Raw genomic sequence first — 19,248 nt, forward strand, 5'->3', positions numbered from 1 at the left:
TCCTGGGCACTCCTGTCACTTGCAGGGAAGCACCTAGGTACATGGGTGCAGGATAAGCAGTTGACTGGCTGGCTAGACACTGTATAGGTATACTTTGGGGAAAGGGCCTTCAGACATAAATAAGACATAGTCCTGCACTCCAGAAGCTTAGGCCAGCAGGGAAGACATGATGAGAAGTAACAATACCAAGCAGTCTACACCATGAGGCAAACGTGTGGCACACACAGTGAACCTTGGGCTCAAAGCACTGTGGCCGGAGCCATTTGGGATGGCTTCATAACGACAGAAATGAGCAGACCTTAAAGGGCAAGTAGTATTTCCCAGGACAAGAAGGGAAAAGGGCATTTCCAAGAAGGGAGGGCCGAAGGAAAGCTGGGGAGGCTAAAAACAGCAGTGCTTTTTGGAGGAATTATAAGTGGTCTCGTCTGGCTAGAGTTAAGGATTCAGGTAGGAGAAGGGTTGAAAATAAGACCAAGTTAGTTTGGGGTCAGGTGATGGTATTCTAGAGACCAATGGAGAAGGCTGTCATGGTTAGTCAGGTGAGCCATGCTTTTCCTTGGGAAATGGCAGTGGGATGGAAGACAGGCAATGCAATCAGATGATTAGCTGACAGTCATTAGCACAAAGGCCATCTAGAGGCATGGGTGGGCTGTGAGGAGCTTTGTCTCACGGCTATAGCTAGGGCGGAAGTGAATGGGAGAAATGAACAGGGCTCCCCAAAATGGCAGCTGATGGGGTTACTGAGTTAAGGGAGAGGCCAGAACCCTCCCTTTGTAGGGGCAGAACCACCAGTCAGCTCCCCCTAAATCCCCAGTGTGTCATGATCCAGTTTCACAGGCCAGCAGGGCCTTTACTGAGACCACAGATATGGCTGGAGGTGGAACTGGAGAGAAGGGACTGAAGGATACAGCTGGGGAAGCTCATGCCATGCTTTGTACACACCCAATCCCATCTAGACCGGTGGCTAGGCTTCCATCTATGGCCACGGAAAGAACACTAAGTCCCTGCCGAATGCAGGAAGGAGGGAAATTGATAGAGCACATGCAGCCTCTAAACAGGAACAGCGACGCCAGACTAGTAAAGATGTGTGTGGCAGGCTGAATAATGAGTCCCCAGAGATGGCCACACTCCAATCCCCAGAATTTTGGAATATGTTACCTTACGTGGCAAAGGGAACTGAGGCTGTTAATCAGTTGGCCTTAAAATAAGCTTCTCCTGGATTATCCAGTTGGGGCCACTGTCATCACCTGGGTCCTTAAAAGTGAAAGAGGGAGGCAAAAGGGGAGTCAGAAAAGCAGACATTGCCAGCTTTAAAGACTTAAAGTCGGAGGAAGACTTAAAGTCGGGATTGCAACAGCCTCCAGAAGCTGGAAAAAGACAAGGAAATGGTTCCCAGAGCCTCCAGAAAGAAATGCAGCCCCGCCCACACCTGAATTACAGTTCAGTGAAGTCTGTGCCACATTTCTGACATACAGAGTGGTGAGATAACAATGTCACTAAGCTTGTGGTATTTGTTATAGCAGCAATCTGGAACAAATACAGCATTGGTTCCATCTACATCCCAGATAGCTCCCAGATGTGGGGAGGCTGCTGACATACTTGTGAGCAGTCACAAGAATCAGAGAAAAACCCAGAGCACATCCAGGAGAGCTTCAGGTATCCAGGGGCTTGTTCTGCTCTCAGCACAGGTTGGCAATGAACAGGCTTTGCTAACAAGTGAATTGCAGAAAACATTTTATTTATTTTTATTTTGTGAACAATTGGCAAGAGAAACTAAATTCATGAAACATGCTTTTTATTTCTAGGTAGGTGTTACAGGTTACATCTGCCAGCAGTCCTTGCTGCCTTTAAAATGTGTTCCCTTTCCAGCATTACTCACATTCTCTCTGCTGGCCACTCTCAAAAATGTATTTTGATTTTGCATTTCATTCTACACGTTACAACTCTGGAGTGTAAGTAAGACATAAGGTGGGCCCAAAGGGCTTCTGAGCACTGTCAAGGGCACAAAGTGCTGAGTAATATAATCTTTGGTTAAAGAATAATTATCAACAATAAAAGCTTTAGTAAAAGGATTTAAATTCTATTAACCATAACTTCATAGAAATAAAGATATTTTTCTAAGACTGCTTCACAGTAGAGGACTCAGCTCACACAGATACCCTCTCACATAACCTCAAAGTTTGTTCTTTTTTTTACAGATAAAGTAATCCTTGCTGAGCGTTCTCATCACATCCCCATGGGTGATGCCTTCCGTCTGCTCCCTAACTAATTTGTAATGCAGCTTCACATATTTGGCAAAGGGTCTCACATGGGGCTTTATGGGGGTCCCATCTTTCCGAGTTAACGGCAGCAGGACCAGAGGTCCCTTGCATTCAGCACAGACAAAGCGCACAACGTCCAACGATCTGGTGTAGCGGCCAACCCTAAGAAGGAAAGATATACCACACAACAAAGGGTTAGTCACTGTAACTCAGCCTCTTCTCTGTGCTGGCCTTAGGCCCAAAGCCAGATTTTCTGGGGATTCTCAGAGAGTGGGGCACCAAGCAGCAGCAGTGGTCAGGCTGGCTCAAAGTAGGGGAGATTGGAGAAAAGAGGACACAGAAAGGAGTAAAGAGGTTTTACTCCTCAAGTCAGACAGCCATGTACTTACTAATGTAATCACTGAAGAGCCACTTGGGGGCCTTAGTAAAAACATGATTGGAAAAAGTCTGAGGAGAAGGATCTTACCTGGTTTTGCATTGAGCACACTCATAATAAATCTTGTAGTTAATCTTGTAGTTATGGAAACGGGTGACTAAGGGCAGCTCTGGGTGCACCTTATTACATTTTCTGGCATAATATCTCCATGCGTGGCCATGAGAATCATGGATGCCATTAAGCAGCCAGGAGGCTGCGTGGCATAGCTCATGTATCAAAGTATCCCGGATTCGGTCTTGGAAAAGGAATAAAAAGAAACCATGAGCACTTAAACCGATTCCCTTCTGGTCACTACCCAAGCAGCCCTGGACTCTCAACCCCACCACACAAAACGCCACCTTATATAAACATATGCAGGTGAGCATGAGTGTTATTTTTCCAGGATTCTGAAAGGGAAATTTCTATCCACTTCAACCCAATATGGTAAATGGCAGAGCCTTGAGTGGTGAATCTTTCGGAGCAGCTCCAGCCTGCTCATCTTTCTGTGGGACACTGCCCGAAATACACCTGGCCAAGACCTGGTTTCCGCCCTCCAGGAACATAGGTGGACAAGGTGGGGAACAATCACCTGGGCTGTGCAATTTGGTCAGGAGAAGCACTATGGAGAAACTGGGATCTGAGCTGGGCCCTTAACAACTGACTGGATTTGCAAAATTAGAAAAGCCATTCTAGGTGTGAAAAATGTAAGCAAAGATTGAGGCCAGGAAAGCCTGTGGTCCATTCTGAAAGCCAGTGGGAAACCAGCCTTGCTGGAGCACAGGCTAGTGGTGGAGCAGTGGGAGCCAAGACAACGACAGCCTTGAAAGCCGGGCTCCAGGCACTGGCAAGCCCCAGGTTTCTTAGCAGAGAGAAGAGTGAGGTGATGAGGGCCCATACCTGGGCAGAGGCAAAGATAGAGAAGGAATAACAGGAGAGTCATTATGAAGATCTGGTGATCGGCTAGATGTAGGGAACCTTGACCCTCAGTTACAGGGAGAATGAAGATGCTGCTGCTGCCAACAGGAAGCCGCAGAGAGAAAGCTAGGCTTACTAGAAAGATGGACAAGTGGGACTCTCAAGGATGGTGAGACATCCAATAATAATGTCCTCTAAGCAACACACAGTAGGCCTGTCCACCCTGGAATGACAGGTAAGGCTGTGACACAGGATGCCAGAGAATATCAGCACCTAAAAATAACTTAATAGGCACCGTGTCAGAAGAAAAGAGCCCAGAGGGAAAGCTGCCATGCTGCTGCCATCACCTGCAGAATCGCAGACTTTCAGAGAAATCTCAATCTTAGTGTAACGCTCCTTCGGGCAATGAAACAGGCCAGAGCTGCACAAGCCAGCAGTTCTCAGCATCTTATTATTCCAGCAGATATCCAGTCTCTCTGGCAGCTGAGAAAGACAAGCAAACAGTGAATCAGAAAGCAGTTCTAAGCAGACCGGAAAATATTAACTCAAGAGTTTTTGCAAATCTAAACATTCTGGGGAGAATTAAAGGCAAGTCAAAGCTCAGGCAAAGACCATTAACAGGCCATCAGGACACAAGGGAGACTCTGAGAGTGTGGGAGTGCAGGGGCTGTGCTCCCTCGCATGGAGACCAAGTCAGGGGCAGCCACGAGAGGACAAACCAGTTGAGGTAGATGTGACCTGTGTGAGAGGGTGAGGCACAATTGAAAACGCAAGTCAGAACTTAAGGTTCCGCTAATCAGTCATCTGATGTGGCATCAGGAAGGGCACCAAAGAATGGGGAACCTTTAGAATGACAGAACTTTCCCTGCAGAGACAATAAAGTCTGAAAAACCTAATGGCCAATGGGTCTGCCTCTCTGCCCCAGATTCCTCCCAATCTAGTCTGCACTCCTGCTTCTGACAGACTTGTCTCTTTCAGCAGCCACTTCATAGCACATCCCTGTGCAGTGGTGCCTACTGATTTCAATTTAAGCTTCCCCAACCTGATTCCCAAGGCTTTCTATTATCTAGTCCTATACTATCAAAAAAAATAGCTAACATGTATTACTGACTATGCTGTAAGTCTTGTTCTAATACACTTCAGGTGTATTAACTTACCTAGGCCAAACAATAATTCCATGAAGTAGGAGGAACAGTACTATGATTGTCCCCATTTTATAGATGAGGAAATGGAGGCAGAGGACTCAAGTAACTTGCCTGAGGTCACATTATTCTTCAACACAAACCCTCTTCCAGATAGTTGAGCCTCAAAATATGCCCTCTCTACCATCACTGACTTATCTCCACTTACCATCCTTCATTAACCAGAACAAGTCTCACTTCCTCCTGGCAATCCTATTTCCGGACCACTGAGGTCTCAGTGATTTCTCCCTCTCCTGATCTCCTGTGGTAGTAACAGTCTGTACCGTATATTATAATCCACAAACATTCTCTATTTCTTTCACATAAGCATGTCTCATCTCCCCATCTAAATTGACACTTCTTAAGGACAGGAAATATACCATTAGCACATCTGCACACCTCACAGCACCCAAGAGTGCCAGGCATACAGCAGGTATTCAATCAGTGCTTCTTCATTGATTTTACCTTGTTCTCAAAGACAGTGCTGTTTATCAGAGTGTACAATTTCTGAACCAGTTCATCCTTATTTTTCTTGAATTGTCTTCCAGAATACTGCTTTAACTTTTCAATGTTACGCAAGAAACATCCAGGTATATTGCAGTTAGTGTTCCTGCAAAAGGAAATTCAACTGAGTCTTGTATAACTAAACAAATAAATAGAAGAAATACATACACGTCAAGAGAGACTTGGAAAACTTGCTAGTTCCTCCTCCTTCCAGCTCCTTATATGAGAGCACTTCCCAAGATTCCATTCATAGCCTTTTCCTCTTTACTCCTTGCAAATCCTCAGATATGGGAAGCCCACAGTTTCAACCTCAACAGAAGTGATCCATACCTATATCTTCAGTCTCGATCTCTCTCCTAAGATCTAGTTCTGAGTTTACTATTAATTGTCCGATGCAAATTTCCAACTGACTCACATGAGCATGTCTCCAGCTCAATGTGTTTAATACCCAACTTCTGTTATATACAAGCTGAAAACCTCAAAGACATTTCTTGATTAATTTATTCCTTACCCTATATCCAATTAGGCACAACGACAGACCACTCTTTCCCACCACCTCATTGTCACCACCCTAGTTCCTCACCTCCCCTTTACACATTGATATTACAGCATCCCTCTGTGTTCCTTGCCTCCAAGCTCTTTTTTCTAATGTAACTCACAAACATATCTCCAGATTAATTTTCCTAGGCCATGTTCCAATTATGTCCCACTGACTTCTTGGCCCAGGTCAAGCTAGTCCTGATTTCTATTGCTTTTTTTTAAAGATTTTTTTTTTAATTGAGTTTTAGAGAAAGAGGAAGGGAAAGAGAGAAACATCAATAAGCTGCCTCCTGCATGCCCCCTACTGGGGATCAAACCTACAAGCTGGGCATGTGCCTTGACCAGGAATCCAACTGGCAACCTTTCGGTGCATGGGATGGCTTTCAACCAACTGAGCCACACCGGCCAGGGCTCCTGACTTCTATTTCTAACTGGCATTCCCATTTTGGCCAAAGTGAGCAGCTTAAATATTCCCTTGATGGGAACTGTGATTTCCCAGTTCATTCATGCCTTAGTATGACCTATTTGCTCATAGCCTAGAATGGCCACATCTCCACTGAGAACAAACTCCTGAGTAACACTTTATAATTTGCCAAGAACTTCCTTTTGCATTATCATAGCTCATCTTCACAACTGCCCACCAGAAAAACTTACCAGTCTTATGATCTCCACTTTGCAGATAAGGAAACTGAACCTCAAAGGTTTTAACTTACCCAAAGTTTATGGAGACCCAAATCACATGACCACTATTGCTGCCCCATCTTTCAAGGCCTAATTCAAATGCACAAAGAACAGTGCTGAACACATAAAGGCCTCACACTTGTAATAACTATTTATTGAAACTAAAGCATTTTTATCTTGGCTGGAACAATCCACAAGTCCAAAGAGACAAGCCCACAGAGCTGGAAAGATAAAACAGGAGCAAGCTATGGGAGGAAAAAAGAGGAACAAATGTAATAATCTGAACAATAAAGATTTAACTTTAAAAAAAAGAAAGAAAATGAAAAAAAAAGATAAAACAGGAGCAAACACAGGGAAGTGAGTTTCTGACTTAACAGGGCACTCATTAACCCTTAAGTCACAAAATAAACCCTATGTGAGGTGGCTGGGATTAGGGAGAGGGAAAAAGTACCAGACCAGGCAAATGCAGCTAAAGTAAGGTTCTTCATCCCAAAGCCTGATATGACTACCATGCCTGTCTCAAATTACTTAGTTCTGAAAGCAAATTTACATCAGAAAAGGTGGCAGATGAAGACCAGAACCATCTGCAGACCTCAGCAGAGAATGTGACCCGTTTGTATTTGTGCTCACAGCAAGCAGGCTTTGTGGCTTAGCATACCTTCACCTCAATGCCTGTGCCATTTTACTGCAGGCTAGGTGTATCCACATCAGAGGAGTCAACAAGACTCAAAATGGGTACATTAGACACCATGACCAGTAAGCAGCCTCCATAGGAACAATGCTAAGCACAACAGGAAGTCTACAGACTGAAACAGGAAGTACCAAGGCAGCACTGAGGAGTCCAAACAGGCTAGTCTCCTTTGCATGAAGCAGAGGACAATGACAAAGGGGCAGCTTTTTTCTTCTTTTGTCACACTGTCCAGCCAAGCAACCTTGGAGCGACCAAAAACACCCGTTCCTATAGGCAAAGCAGCTTGAATATGTATCTAGGAATCCAAAGAAGAAACTTTGCTGGGAGGGGAGCCTTCTAATACAGAACAAGCCATACTGCTATCAGCTACCTCACCCGGTGAGAAGTGTGGAAACAGAACCTCTCTGCTCAGGCCCAAGTCACTGTGTTGCCCAATGCCTGATATATCACTCCTCTTCTCCCCTTAAGATGCACTTATTGCCCCAGAATACAAGTAAAAAATTAAACATACAATCCTTCAAATATATGTCTTCTATCATAAGATAATTCAGATGTAAGCAAATATTGCTCCTGAATGCAAGTAAAAACAAAGACATTATGCATACTGCATCATATTATTAAAGAAGAAAGTCAGAAGTTCCCAGAATCTACATGAGAAAATGTATTGATTCTTTGCTTCCTTTAAGTATTAGCATGTCTTTGGTCAAAATGGCCTATTGCTTTCAGTTTCAATTATATATAGCTCAATAAAAATAAAGGAACTATAAGCAATCTATTTCACCCCAATGTTTAATAAAGCTTGAAAATTATGGGAATATACAGAAGTAGTAAGAGTAACCGAGTTCATGAAAAACCTGGAAGACAATCCTGCCTGCCCTCCTCCTGATACCAGCGGACTGGAACCTGTCAATACTGCCTTCTCACCATTTCCACTGCGTTTGCTTTGGTTTAGTGCAAACCAGTGGCCATGAGGCTGGGGAAAAAAATAGTATCTTGTTTGGTTACATATCATTCTTTCATCTGAGTTAAAGGGCAAAGGAAACCTCAGAGGCCAGAGCTGCTACAAGGGCAAAAGTGTCCTAGTTGCCTGAAAACTGCAGGAGTCTTTGCAGAGTGCCACCCCAGCTCTGTTGGGGGAAAGGGAGGAGGGGAGCGGCCAGAACCTGGGCCTCTCCCTCCTGCTTATGCCTTCCCAGTTCAGGGATGGAAACTTTTGTCCCCCTCCTCCACCAGACTCCTTCATGTCCCCCTGAATCCCCCCACATATGCCCAGTGGGATGCTTAACATCTGACAATCATGCAATCAATTCCTGGTTGGTTAAACATGAGCAGTACGTACCTAGGCTCACACTTCTTAGGTCGCGCTGCTCTGCGTTTCTTCTTTGAAGGCTGAACCCGCTTTTGTCCTCTAACAGCTGAAAAGATAATAGTTTATTTGTACCCCAAAAACTGGTACCATCAAGCAACTGGCAGAAACCTAGAAGGACCTCCTCCCTCCCCCCCAGTCATACCCAGAGCAACATCTATAAGCAACAACTGTCTGCCTGAAGGCTGCATATTGCTCCATCAGTCAGCATGAAATATTTACACACTGACTCAGAGCTGCCCACAAAAAAAGCTGTGTAGGACTCTGTCACAAGCACTGAGACTTATAATGGGGTCAGAGGAGCAAGTGCCAAGGTTGGACTGTGAAGGCAACTGAGGTGTTAGCAGTACAAGGAGCGGCATGGCATATCTCACACACTGGCTCTGAGGAAAATGACTCATATCTCAGGAAGCACCTTCACCCTATTTGAAAGCCAAATCTTCCCACCATTGTCTAGCTCCCATACTGCTGGTGGCTCTAGCCAGAGACTTATGTATCAGGAGTGTCATTCATTCACTTAACATATTTATTAAGCATCTGATATGTGCCAAACACCAGGTTAGACCCTGGGAGAGACTGAAAGGTGAGTAAGAGTCCTCCAATCAATAGGCTCAGTGTCTACTGGGGGGACAGATTCAGATGTGAGTGCTTTAGCAGAGGTGGGGTCTAAAAACCTGGGAACCCAGAAGGAGGAGCAACTCTGACTTATAGCTTCCTATAAGTGACAACCGGGCTGGGTCCTAAGAAAAATCGGATATCCTCAGGACAAAAAGCTCAGGGACAGCTCTAGTTGGTTTAGCTCAGTGGTTAGAGTGTTGGCCCTTAGACTGAAGGGTCCTGGGTTCGATTCCGGTTGCAGGCTTGATCCCTGATCCCTGGCCCTGATGGAGCCATGTGTGGAAGGAAACCAATCAATGTGTCTCTCTCACATCGATGTTTCTCTCTCTCTCTCTCTCTCTCTCTCTCTCTCTCTCTCTCTCTCTCTCTCTCCCCCCTCCCTTCCACTCTCTTTAAAAATCAACGGGGAGGGAGAGGATAGCCTCAAGTGAGGATTAACAACAAAAAAAGCTCAGGGAGAGCCCTAACCAGTTTGGCTCGGTGGATAGAGTGTCTAGAGTGTCGGCCTGCGGACTGAAGGGTCCCAGGTTCAATTCTGGTCAAGGGCATGTATCTTGGTTTCAGGCACATCCCCAGTGGGGGGTGTGCATGAGGCAGCTGATCGATGTTTCTCTCTCATCGATGTTTCTAACTCTCTATCCCTCTCCCTTCCTCTCTGTAAAAAATCAATAAAATATATTAAAAAAAAAAAAAAAAGCTCAGGGAGAAAGTACTCCAGGTAGATAGGATGGTGAATACTAAGACTTGGGTGCTCCTCCTCCATTTCTAGAAAGATCCTTTTCATTGGGATGGTGGCCTCCCTTGGCCACTTAGGCAGCTGTTGAAATGACACAGGGTTGGCAGGTAGAAAAGGCAGACCCAACAAGACACATATCCAGGGGAAAGGGCAAGGCAGGAGTGGCTGGCACACTGGGAGGGCTACTTGGGGGAACAGGGGTACTTAGCTTGACTGGCTTACCAGGTGTCACACATATATTTTTGGTTTTACATTTCCTTTTCCTTGGTACAGGTACAAACTCTCCATCAGTTGACATTTTTATATCTGAAATCTCTACTTCAACCTCAGCAGCATTTGGTGGTTGGCAGAGATTTTCACCAGTATCATCAGATGAATTGCAGAGAGAGAGAGCACACTGCTCCATCTCCTTTTCAACTGAGGCCATTTGGCCCTCATCAGCTGCATCCTCTTCTGTTGTCACAGGGCCCTCCACATTACTATCATCATCATCACTGATAATTATTGGAAACTCCTGGATCATAAAGTCATCAGTATCAGATAACACTTCCAGAATCTCATCTGAAATTCAAGAGGCACATTCACATATAAGCAGACTTTCTCCACCCTATGTCCCCACCCTGAGACACTCAACTTCAGATTATTGAGCAGAAATTAAACAAGCAGAAAACTGTGACATTATGAATCACAGTTAAGAATCAGTTATTCTAGATTATTTTCCCTCTATTACTTTTTTACTTTACAGAGAATAGTTACAGATAAAACCAATCCAAGTCCAGTGGAAATCTTCAAATCACATTCTCTAAATAGCATGACGTAGGTGATCAGATGTTCCCAAATACAGGTCTGTAGATTTGTATAGTCTCACTGGTCCATAGAAAAATAAGAGACAATAGAATAATACAGTGGGGTTTTTTCCCAACAAGTTCAATTTCTATAACTTAAAGGACTGTCCTTTATTTTGAGATTATGTCCTCACTAAACTTTTGGGGCTCTTTACTTTATGAAATCATGGTGATAGTAGATAGTAGTTGGAGTGTATTTCCATCATCAGACAAATTAAAAATTGGCAATTCTATGCTTGCCACCAAAATTTAATTTTCTAACCACTGATGTAAGAGTGAGGAGTTAAGTCCTGATGTTAGCACTGAACGGCCTTGGGAGCATTTGGAATGTCATCACCCTCAGTTGAAGGAGCCCTTCACCTGATTTGAAGGGCGGCATGTCTAACACCACATGCTCTCTGGAGTCTGTTCAGAGCTTAGCTTCTAGGTTTCTGATTCTGGATGTAAAAATGTAAACCAGAGCAGAGGCAAGATGTGAAACATATCCATGACGCAAAAAATCTTTATTGTAAAACTAGAGGCCCAGTGCATGAAATTCGTGCACTGGGGGGGTGTCCCTCAGCCCAGCTTGCACCCTCTCCAATGTGGGACCCCCCCCCCCAGGGATCGGGCCTAAACGGACAGTTGGACATCCCTCTCACAATCCAGGACTGCTGGCTCCCAACCACTCACCTGCCTGCCTGCCTGCCTGCCTGATTGCCCCTAACTGCTTCTGCCTGCCAGCCTGATCACCACCTAACCACTCCCCTGCCAGCCTGATAGATGCCTAACTGTTCCCCTGCCAGCCTGGTCCCCCACAATGGCCCTCCCCTGCCAGCCCAATTGCCTCCAACTGCCCTCCCCTGCTGGCCATCTTGTGGCAGCCATCTTGTGGCCACATGGGGGCTGCCATCTTTGACCACATGGGGGCGGTCATCTTGTGTCTTGAAGTGATGGTCAGTTTGCATACTGGTCATGACTAATTAGCATATCCCTCTCTTATTTGTTTGGCTTGATGGTCAATTTGCATTCCAGTTGTGACTAATTAGCATATCCAGGCTAATTAGCATATCGCTCTCTTATTATATAGGATTGCAGATTTGGGAGAATGTATATTGAACTCTCATCTATTATTTGAATTAATTACCAAACAACTTTAGATATGCAATAAGGAAAGAGAAAGGAGTGGGCATGCTCCCCAGAAAACTTAAAGATTTCCCACTGCAATGGAAACTTTTAAAACAGTGGGGACGCACTGCTCACAATCCATAAAGCATGACAAAGGTTAGAATTGAGGTTTAAAGTGTGTTAAAATTCCTCAGGCCTCTTTTTCTGTAAAATTATCAAAATTCATGTGGCGAACAGTAAAGAGACAAAGACAGTCCCTTGGAGCCTTCTTCATCCCTCCATGACTGAAAGGGATGCCCACAGTTATTAGCCCACTGGTCAGACACGTAAGAGCAGCCTGAGTTGGAAATTCACCCTCAAAAGACTACGGATCTTCTGACTCAAGGAGTCAGCAGCTAGTGGCCTATGGGCTCTGTCACTCATGCTCTACTCTGCAGCTACCTCCCAGGGACCCCTTTCCTGCTCAGGCACATGCACTCAGAGCTAAAGAAAAGGAGGGAGAAAAGAAATTCGAGTGGACAGGTGGTGGAACAGGAGGCTAGGGTTCTAAGCCACCTCTCTTTTCCCTGCTCTCATATCCCAGGTTAGCTAGGAAATGCTAGCCAACGGTAGTTTTAGTGTAGTTACCAAAGAAGTAACCAGTACCTTAACTAAGCACCTATGTATCATGCCCTACACCTTGTACTAAGCAAACAAAGATAAATAAAATACCACCCCTGATGCTTAAGAAGCTCCTAGTCTTCCTACATTTCAGACCCACTGAGCAGGTTCTAACCTGGGAGTAAAGCTCCATGCCTCTCACAAGGTTAAAAGGGCCTCTGAATCTAAAGAGGCAAGGTCCTGCTGCAGGAAGCAGGTGGTGAGAAAAACAGGAATCTCTAGAAAACATACAGAGAGTAGCAAAAGGCAAAGACAAAGAGCTAGATGAAGAAAGCACAGATTCTTCTGCAGGACCATCATCATCCACCCAAGTCTCCATCAGGCAGAAAGAAGGAGCCCATGTCTCTCTCACTCCTCTTTGTTACTCCTACACAGAGAGAAGGAAGAAGGGTGTCCTTGGCTTGCTTCCCTCTGCTCCCTTAAAGCAGTGCTACGTAGGTGAGAACTCCATTAAGAGAAATGCCCAGGGTCTAAGGCAGCACCAGGAGCAGTTGCTGCTATGTTAGGAAATCTACCAAGGGGTGTAGGGAATCCAGCTATATCCACATCCGGCACATATGAGGAAAGAAATGGTGGCATCACTACTAAGTGACTCAGAATAGAACTTTGGCTGACTTATCTTGCAATGCTTGTGTGTGATGAGCTTGCAGAGCTCAGCTGCTTCTCTAATTTTGTGGTATACTTGCCTCTGCCACTTTCGGCGTCCTTACTTCCATCTTCCTCAGGGAAGTATTCATCATCAGAATCCGAGTCAATCACCACATAGCTGAGTGATAAGATAGGGAAACACCAAAGAAAAGTGTGAACACAACATTCTTTCCATGACATTTCCGATCTTTTCTACAATGAACAGGGCCACTTTGTTATCCCCTTGAACATTTCATCCTTAAAATTATCTCGTTTCTTGATTTCCAGAATACTGTTCTGTTTCAGTTCTCTTCTCACTTTTTCATCCACTCCTCACTCACTTCTTTCCCTCATCACATTCCCAGAGTTTAGCTAACAACCCTTTCCTACCAATTTAATCAATTCCTTGGGATTGGGTAAGCGTTATCTATCTGTCCACCCAATCCATCCTATCCAGTCCGACTTTGCCTCTGACTTCTATCTCCTCAATTCCAAATTCCTGCCTGAATGCCCTGTGTGTAGAGCCAATTTTTAGTCAGCATGCCTAGGAATAGCTTTCCCAACTGCTGATTGATAGTGTCTGTTCTGACAACTCAGGCAGCATCCTAATTCCTGTCTGTACTCTATTGGTCATTAAATGTTTTGAATATCAGCCCTGGTTATTGGCCCCTTAATTTCAACATGCCCCAAACTGCTCATCACTTTCCTCCCCAAACCCACTCTTCCTATAGTATCCCAGAGAGAAACCACCTGGCACTGAACCATGATCTGTGGGCACTCCTGACAGGCCCCTTAAAATGGATTTTCTTTACATATTTAGTCTAGCGGAGGCAGGAAGAAACCAATTTTTCTATTTAAAAATTAAATAGTTTTTAATTGATCAAATAAGGACTTTGTTGTGTATAATGTTATAAACCAGACTACTTCTAAGGATCCATGATAAACTATTTAAAATGTAAATGATAGTCATGGAAATATTCTGCATCTTTGACAGTGGTGATGGTTACACCACAGTCTATGAATTTTGTCAAAATTCATCAAACTGTACATTGAAAAGGTGTGAATTTTGCTGTATGTAAATCAAACCTCAATAAACCTGCCTTAAGTATAAATAATAAAACTGATCATTTCCAATAAATAGCTTTATACAATGTATTATTTGGTTCCAGAATTACAGCTGACTGCAACTGCTGACTTTAAATCACTTTTCACACACTGGTGGCAGGCTTTATGGCTTACATGTTGCAAAATAATAAACAGAGATAAATCAGAGCTAACTAGAAAAAATTTTCCCACTTGACAGCGCTATTTGGCTTGGAGGAGGATGGGGGGCAGAAATGACCAATTAACATTTCTACAGAGATGTAAGGAGTATATGTGGAAACCATAGTCATCTAGCACCATATTTCAGATTTATTCCAATAATTGTAGCATCTCCTATAGTTTGGCACCTGGGCAACACCTGTTCATCTAGCTCTGGCTAGCACAGAAGGCTCCTTAATAGAAATAGAAGATAATGCTGAAAGATGGAAGAGTGTTGGACCACAAAGGACTTTATCTACTGGGGATAGACAGCTTGATTTTCCTATGACAAGCAATTGAAATAGGGGATCAATATGGCCAATGCAGTGTCTCTGGAGATGAATCTGGAAGTGCGATGCAGACTGAATCAGAGGAGGAAGAGATCAAGGGGATGAGCCACTTAAAAACACTCTTACACTAACACAAGAGTGAAAACTGATCAGGGCCTGTGTAGTGGAGACTGAAGTTAAGAGATGGTTCACAGCAACATTCTGAAAGAGAATCTAATTAGATAATGGACCGGAATTAAGGAATCTGATATTTTGAACCTGGTTGTGAGATCAAGCACCCATTATGACCCTGAACATGGTGTTCACAGAGGAAAAGTGATATCTATTCTGAAATCTTACCCAGAACATTGTTCCTTAAAAAATGTCAAATTTGCCCTGGCTGGTGTTGCTCATTTGGTTGGAACATCATCCTGTGTACCAAAAGATTGCAGGTTCAATTCCCAGTCAGGGCACATACCTAGATTGTGGGTTCGATCCCCAGTCAGGGCACGTACAGAAGGCAACCAATCAATGTACTCTTTCACATTGATATCCCTCTCTCTCTCTCTCTCTCTCTCTCTCTCGCTCGCTCTCTCGCTCTCGCTCTCGCTCTCCTTCTCCCTCTCCCCTCCCCTCCCCTTCTCTCTAAAATTAGTAAGCATATCCTTGGGTGAGGATTTTAAAAATTGTCAAATTTCACTAATTCTCCTACTTACTCCATGTTCCTATTCTGTGTGCTCATTCCAGCCACACCTAAATTAGAGAAAGAAAGAGCGTATTAGAAAGCATCTGAATCATGACAAAATCTGGTGACCCATGTTTTTAACTCCCTAAAACCAAAGTCCATAAATTGAAACTGGTTAAAAATTTATGGTGGACTCTTTTCTTACATTTCCCATGAGAGATAGAGAGGAAATAAAAGTAAGGAGACCTAGAATGAATGAGGTAAAGGAAGCAAATTAAAAAAGGAGCACAGTACAGGGAACTTCTTTTGCTCTTAGCAGCAAGGACATTAATTTTGCTTCCCCAATCTAGAGAGAGCCCTAGAAGAGACCAACCCAGGACCAGCTCACACCAAATCACACTTCAGTCATCTCTACAAAGACATGGTTAAATTACCACTTTGAATAGGCTGTACTTACAGGGCTCAAATTCTTCATCACTGCTTGAGTCCACAATAAGAATGCTATTGGAGAAATAAAATACATGTTGTTTTAAAGGAAGACTACCAACATCATAATGCCAAAAGTCTCCAACGAAGAGAACCCCCCAAATCATAGTTTCTGAAATGCACATTGGTTTTAAAGGCTTATGAAATTAGGCACAATAGGGGAGTGAAGGAAAATTAGAAGCAACTTAGTCTTTACTACAGAGTCAAAGATAGGGGAAGAATGTTAGTTGAGTATCATTAGCTATCAGTGCCTGTTTTCTGCCAAATGTTTTCTTTCTATTTAAAGATATAAAAGTGAATTCTGATAAAGGAGCCACAGGGGAAAGGACTTAAGGATGAAGAGAATACAGTTAAAATTGAAATGAGCAAAAGGGACATCCCTTGGGGCTTTACTGCTTGAAGAAGGCCTGCTTATAGGGACTACTATCCAGGTAAACAGACAAATGCTGGAGTCCATTTCTTGGGGAGCAAACAACAGATGATTTTAAAGCTGTAACTGGTCCCTGCCCTGAGCCATGATGTTAGGGCCTCTTGCTTCTCTGCCTCACAATTTCCTTGGGCACTCATATTCATTCTTCCCTGCCATGTGGCAGCCTGAGGTGAGGCCACAGCACATTCTGGCTCAGAATCCCTCAGCTCACCAGATAGCAGCTGACAGTCGTCAGCCATGCATGATACAGATTCCAAATCCAGCTTGGAGAACTCATGCTGCAGTAAGCATCACTTCAGCATTGAAACTAGCTACATCCTAGGACTTAATCATAGGTCATCTTACCATTAGTTATTGTGACAGAGGGTACCACAGGTGCTAAAGAAGGTGGACATTTAATAGCTGTAAGGGTTTACATATATTTATATGGTTTTACATAATAGTTACAAGATTTTACATATAAAAAAGGTAGCCTTAACCACTTCTTGAGGACTTTCATTTTAGCATTGAGGTTGATTACTGGGAAGACATGCTGGCTCACTCCCTTAATTAAATTTCCTATTCATTTATCCATCACTATACACTAGACTTACTGAGTAGTAGACTTCAAGTTGTTTTGTTTTTTAAATCAAGAAAGAAAATTCTTGCTAGGTGTAAGGTTTGTAAGGAATGGGTCCAAATGTGACCTTGGTTATCTTGAAACCTATTATCAATAAGTAGCACTGTATATAAACTAAACTATACTTCATCTATTTTCTTACATGCTTTTGCATTAGATACAGAGAGCAAAGTGATAGTTGCCAGAGGGGAGGGGGCTTGGGGTACTGGGTGAAAAAGGTGAAGGGATTAAGAAGTACAGACTGTGGGGGGCAATGGACAATAAGGACACATATGTAATATCTTAATCAATAAAGTAAAAAAAAGTACAGACTGGTAGTCACAAAATAGTCAAGGGGATGTGAGGTACAGCATAGGGAATATAGTCAATAATATTGTAATAACTATGTGTGGTGCCAAGTGGGCACTGGAAATATTGAGGGGAACACTATGTAAAGTATATGATTGTCTAACCACTATGTACCCCTGAAACTAACACAAAATAATATTGAATGTAACTGTAATTGAAAAAATAAAATTTAAACTTCTTTTTAAAAAATAAAACAAAGAATCTTAAAATACTAATTAGGCTTTGATTGATCAATGAACACCAGACCCCCACCCCTTTCAGTAGCGTTTCTGCACTTCTACCCCTTCAAACTGCCAAAACCCCCTTTTACTCTTAACGACTTTGTATCATAAGTCACTGGGACAATAGAAGCCATCAGACAGGAATGCCCTCATCCTCCCAGAAACAAATTGACTGACTTATCTGTAACTACCTTCCTTCTCTGTTCTCAACAAAAGCATAGTGTCCCTACCACTATCTGAGGCCAAGTCCTCCCTTGTTCTTTCCATCTCATCCTCCTCTAGCCTTCTCAAGGACTTTATTCCTGCAATTTTCTGTGCTGTATTATTGTCCCCTCTCCCTGGTTCATTCATTCTACTATCCCTAGACCTCATGTCCCCCAACTATATATTTCCAGACTTGAACTTTCCACTGAACTCCAGCTATATGTGTAATATCTTGGGTATTACTAAGTATTTAGAACATAACATGGCCAACACAGAACTCTTGATTTCCTCCCTCAGTCCTGTTCCTATACCAGTCTTACCCATCTCAGTCACTGGCACCACCATCCAATCCATCAGCAAGACCTGTTGGCTCTACCTCTAGAGCAGTGGTTCTCAACCTGTGGGTCGCGACCCCTTTGGGGGTTGAACGACCCTTTCACAGGGGTCGCCTAAGACCATCGGAAAAAACATATATAATTACATATTGTTTTTGTGATTAATCACTATGCTTTAATTATGTTCAATTTGTAACAATGAAAATACATCCTGCCTATCAGATATTTACATTATGATTCATAACAGTAGCAAAATTATAGTTATGAAGTAGCAATGAAAATAATTTTATGGTTGGGGGTCACCACAACATGAGGAACTGTATTAAAGGGTCGCAGCATTAGGAAGGTTGAGAACCACTGCTCTAGAGTAAATTTCATCTAACCTAAAACATTATTATATGTACACTACCAAATGATTACATACTATCAAACATATAATGTATCCTAATTTCAGAAATGATGAAATGTGAAAAAATGTCTTAGATGTACTATAATATTCATCCAACTCTCTCCCACTCCACTATTACCACCTTACTCTAAGCTACCATCACTTCTCACCAAACTTCTGCAAATCTGTTCTTGGGCCTTGGTTGTAAAAGAACTACTTATCTCATAGGGCTATTGTGAAAATTAAACAAGATAATGTCTGCCCTCCTATAGGATCATGTACTTCTCCCCCATGACAGCACTTATCACACTATACTGTAATTGCCTGTTTACATGTTTCTACTTTCCATCCCAGATGGTAAGCTATGCAAGGGTTTGGTAGTATATCTGTTTCACACTGATTTGAAGTGTCATTTTTATCATGAACTAAATTTTTTTATGTATTCAGGTCTATTTCCAAACTCTTTGTTCTACGGTTTCTACACTCTCCCATATACACTTACATGCTTATCTGTGAAGGAGGAAACCAGGGCAGTGTCCCAGGAGAAGACAAGAGGAGATAAGACAACTACCTTAAAGTACATCATCATGGAGAAGAAAAATACTACATCTGTTATTTCTAGAGGGCAGCACTATAAACCAGGTAGAAGTAAAGTAAAGATAGGTTTGAAGTTCCTCAGAATGCAGAACATTCTAGTAATTACCCTGTACACATATTCAACAATACAATTGTGTGTAGGAGTTGTATGTTCCTGGCCACCAACAGAGATGTTATATAGAGGACTAGAGGCCCGGTGCATGGGGGGGGGGGGGGC

At 43.2% G+C, this 19,248-nt stretch overlaps 1 protein-coding gene across 1 annotated transcript; it reads right to left on the minus strand.

The window, feature by feature from the left end:
• Positions 1-1,717: 1,717 nt before the first annotated feature.
• On the minus strand, positions 1,718-16,093 carry GCNA (germ cell nuclear acidic peptidase). Its single transcript, XM_014466531.2, has 9 exons — positions 15,861-16,093; positions 15,435-15,471; positions 13,207-13,286; positions 10,131-10,469; positions 8,528-8,603; positions 5,238-5,382; positions 3,939-4,074; positions 2,728-2,932; positions 1,718-2,423 (listed from the first exon to the last, which is right to left on the minus strand). The coding sequence occupies exons 1-9, from the start codon at positions 16,012-16,014 to the stop codon at positions 2,174-2,176; spliced, it is 1,422 nt and encodes a 473-aa protein (XP_014322017.2). The 5' UTR covers positions 16,015-16,093; the 3' UTR covers positions 1,718-2,173.
• Positions 16,094-19,248: the final 3,155 nt, after the last annotated feature.

The sequence above is a fragment of the Myotis lucifugus genome, unplaced genomic scaffold (assembly GCF_000147115.1).
Source record: "Myotis lucifugus unplaced genomic scaffold, Myoluc2.0 scaffold_4, whole genome shotgun sequence".
NCBI lineage: Eukaryota > Metazoa > Chordata > Mammalia > Chiroptera > Vespertilionidae > Myotis > Myotis lucifugus.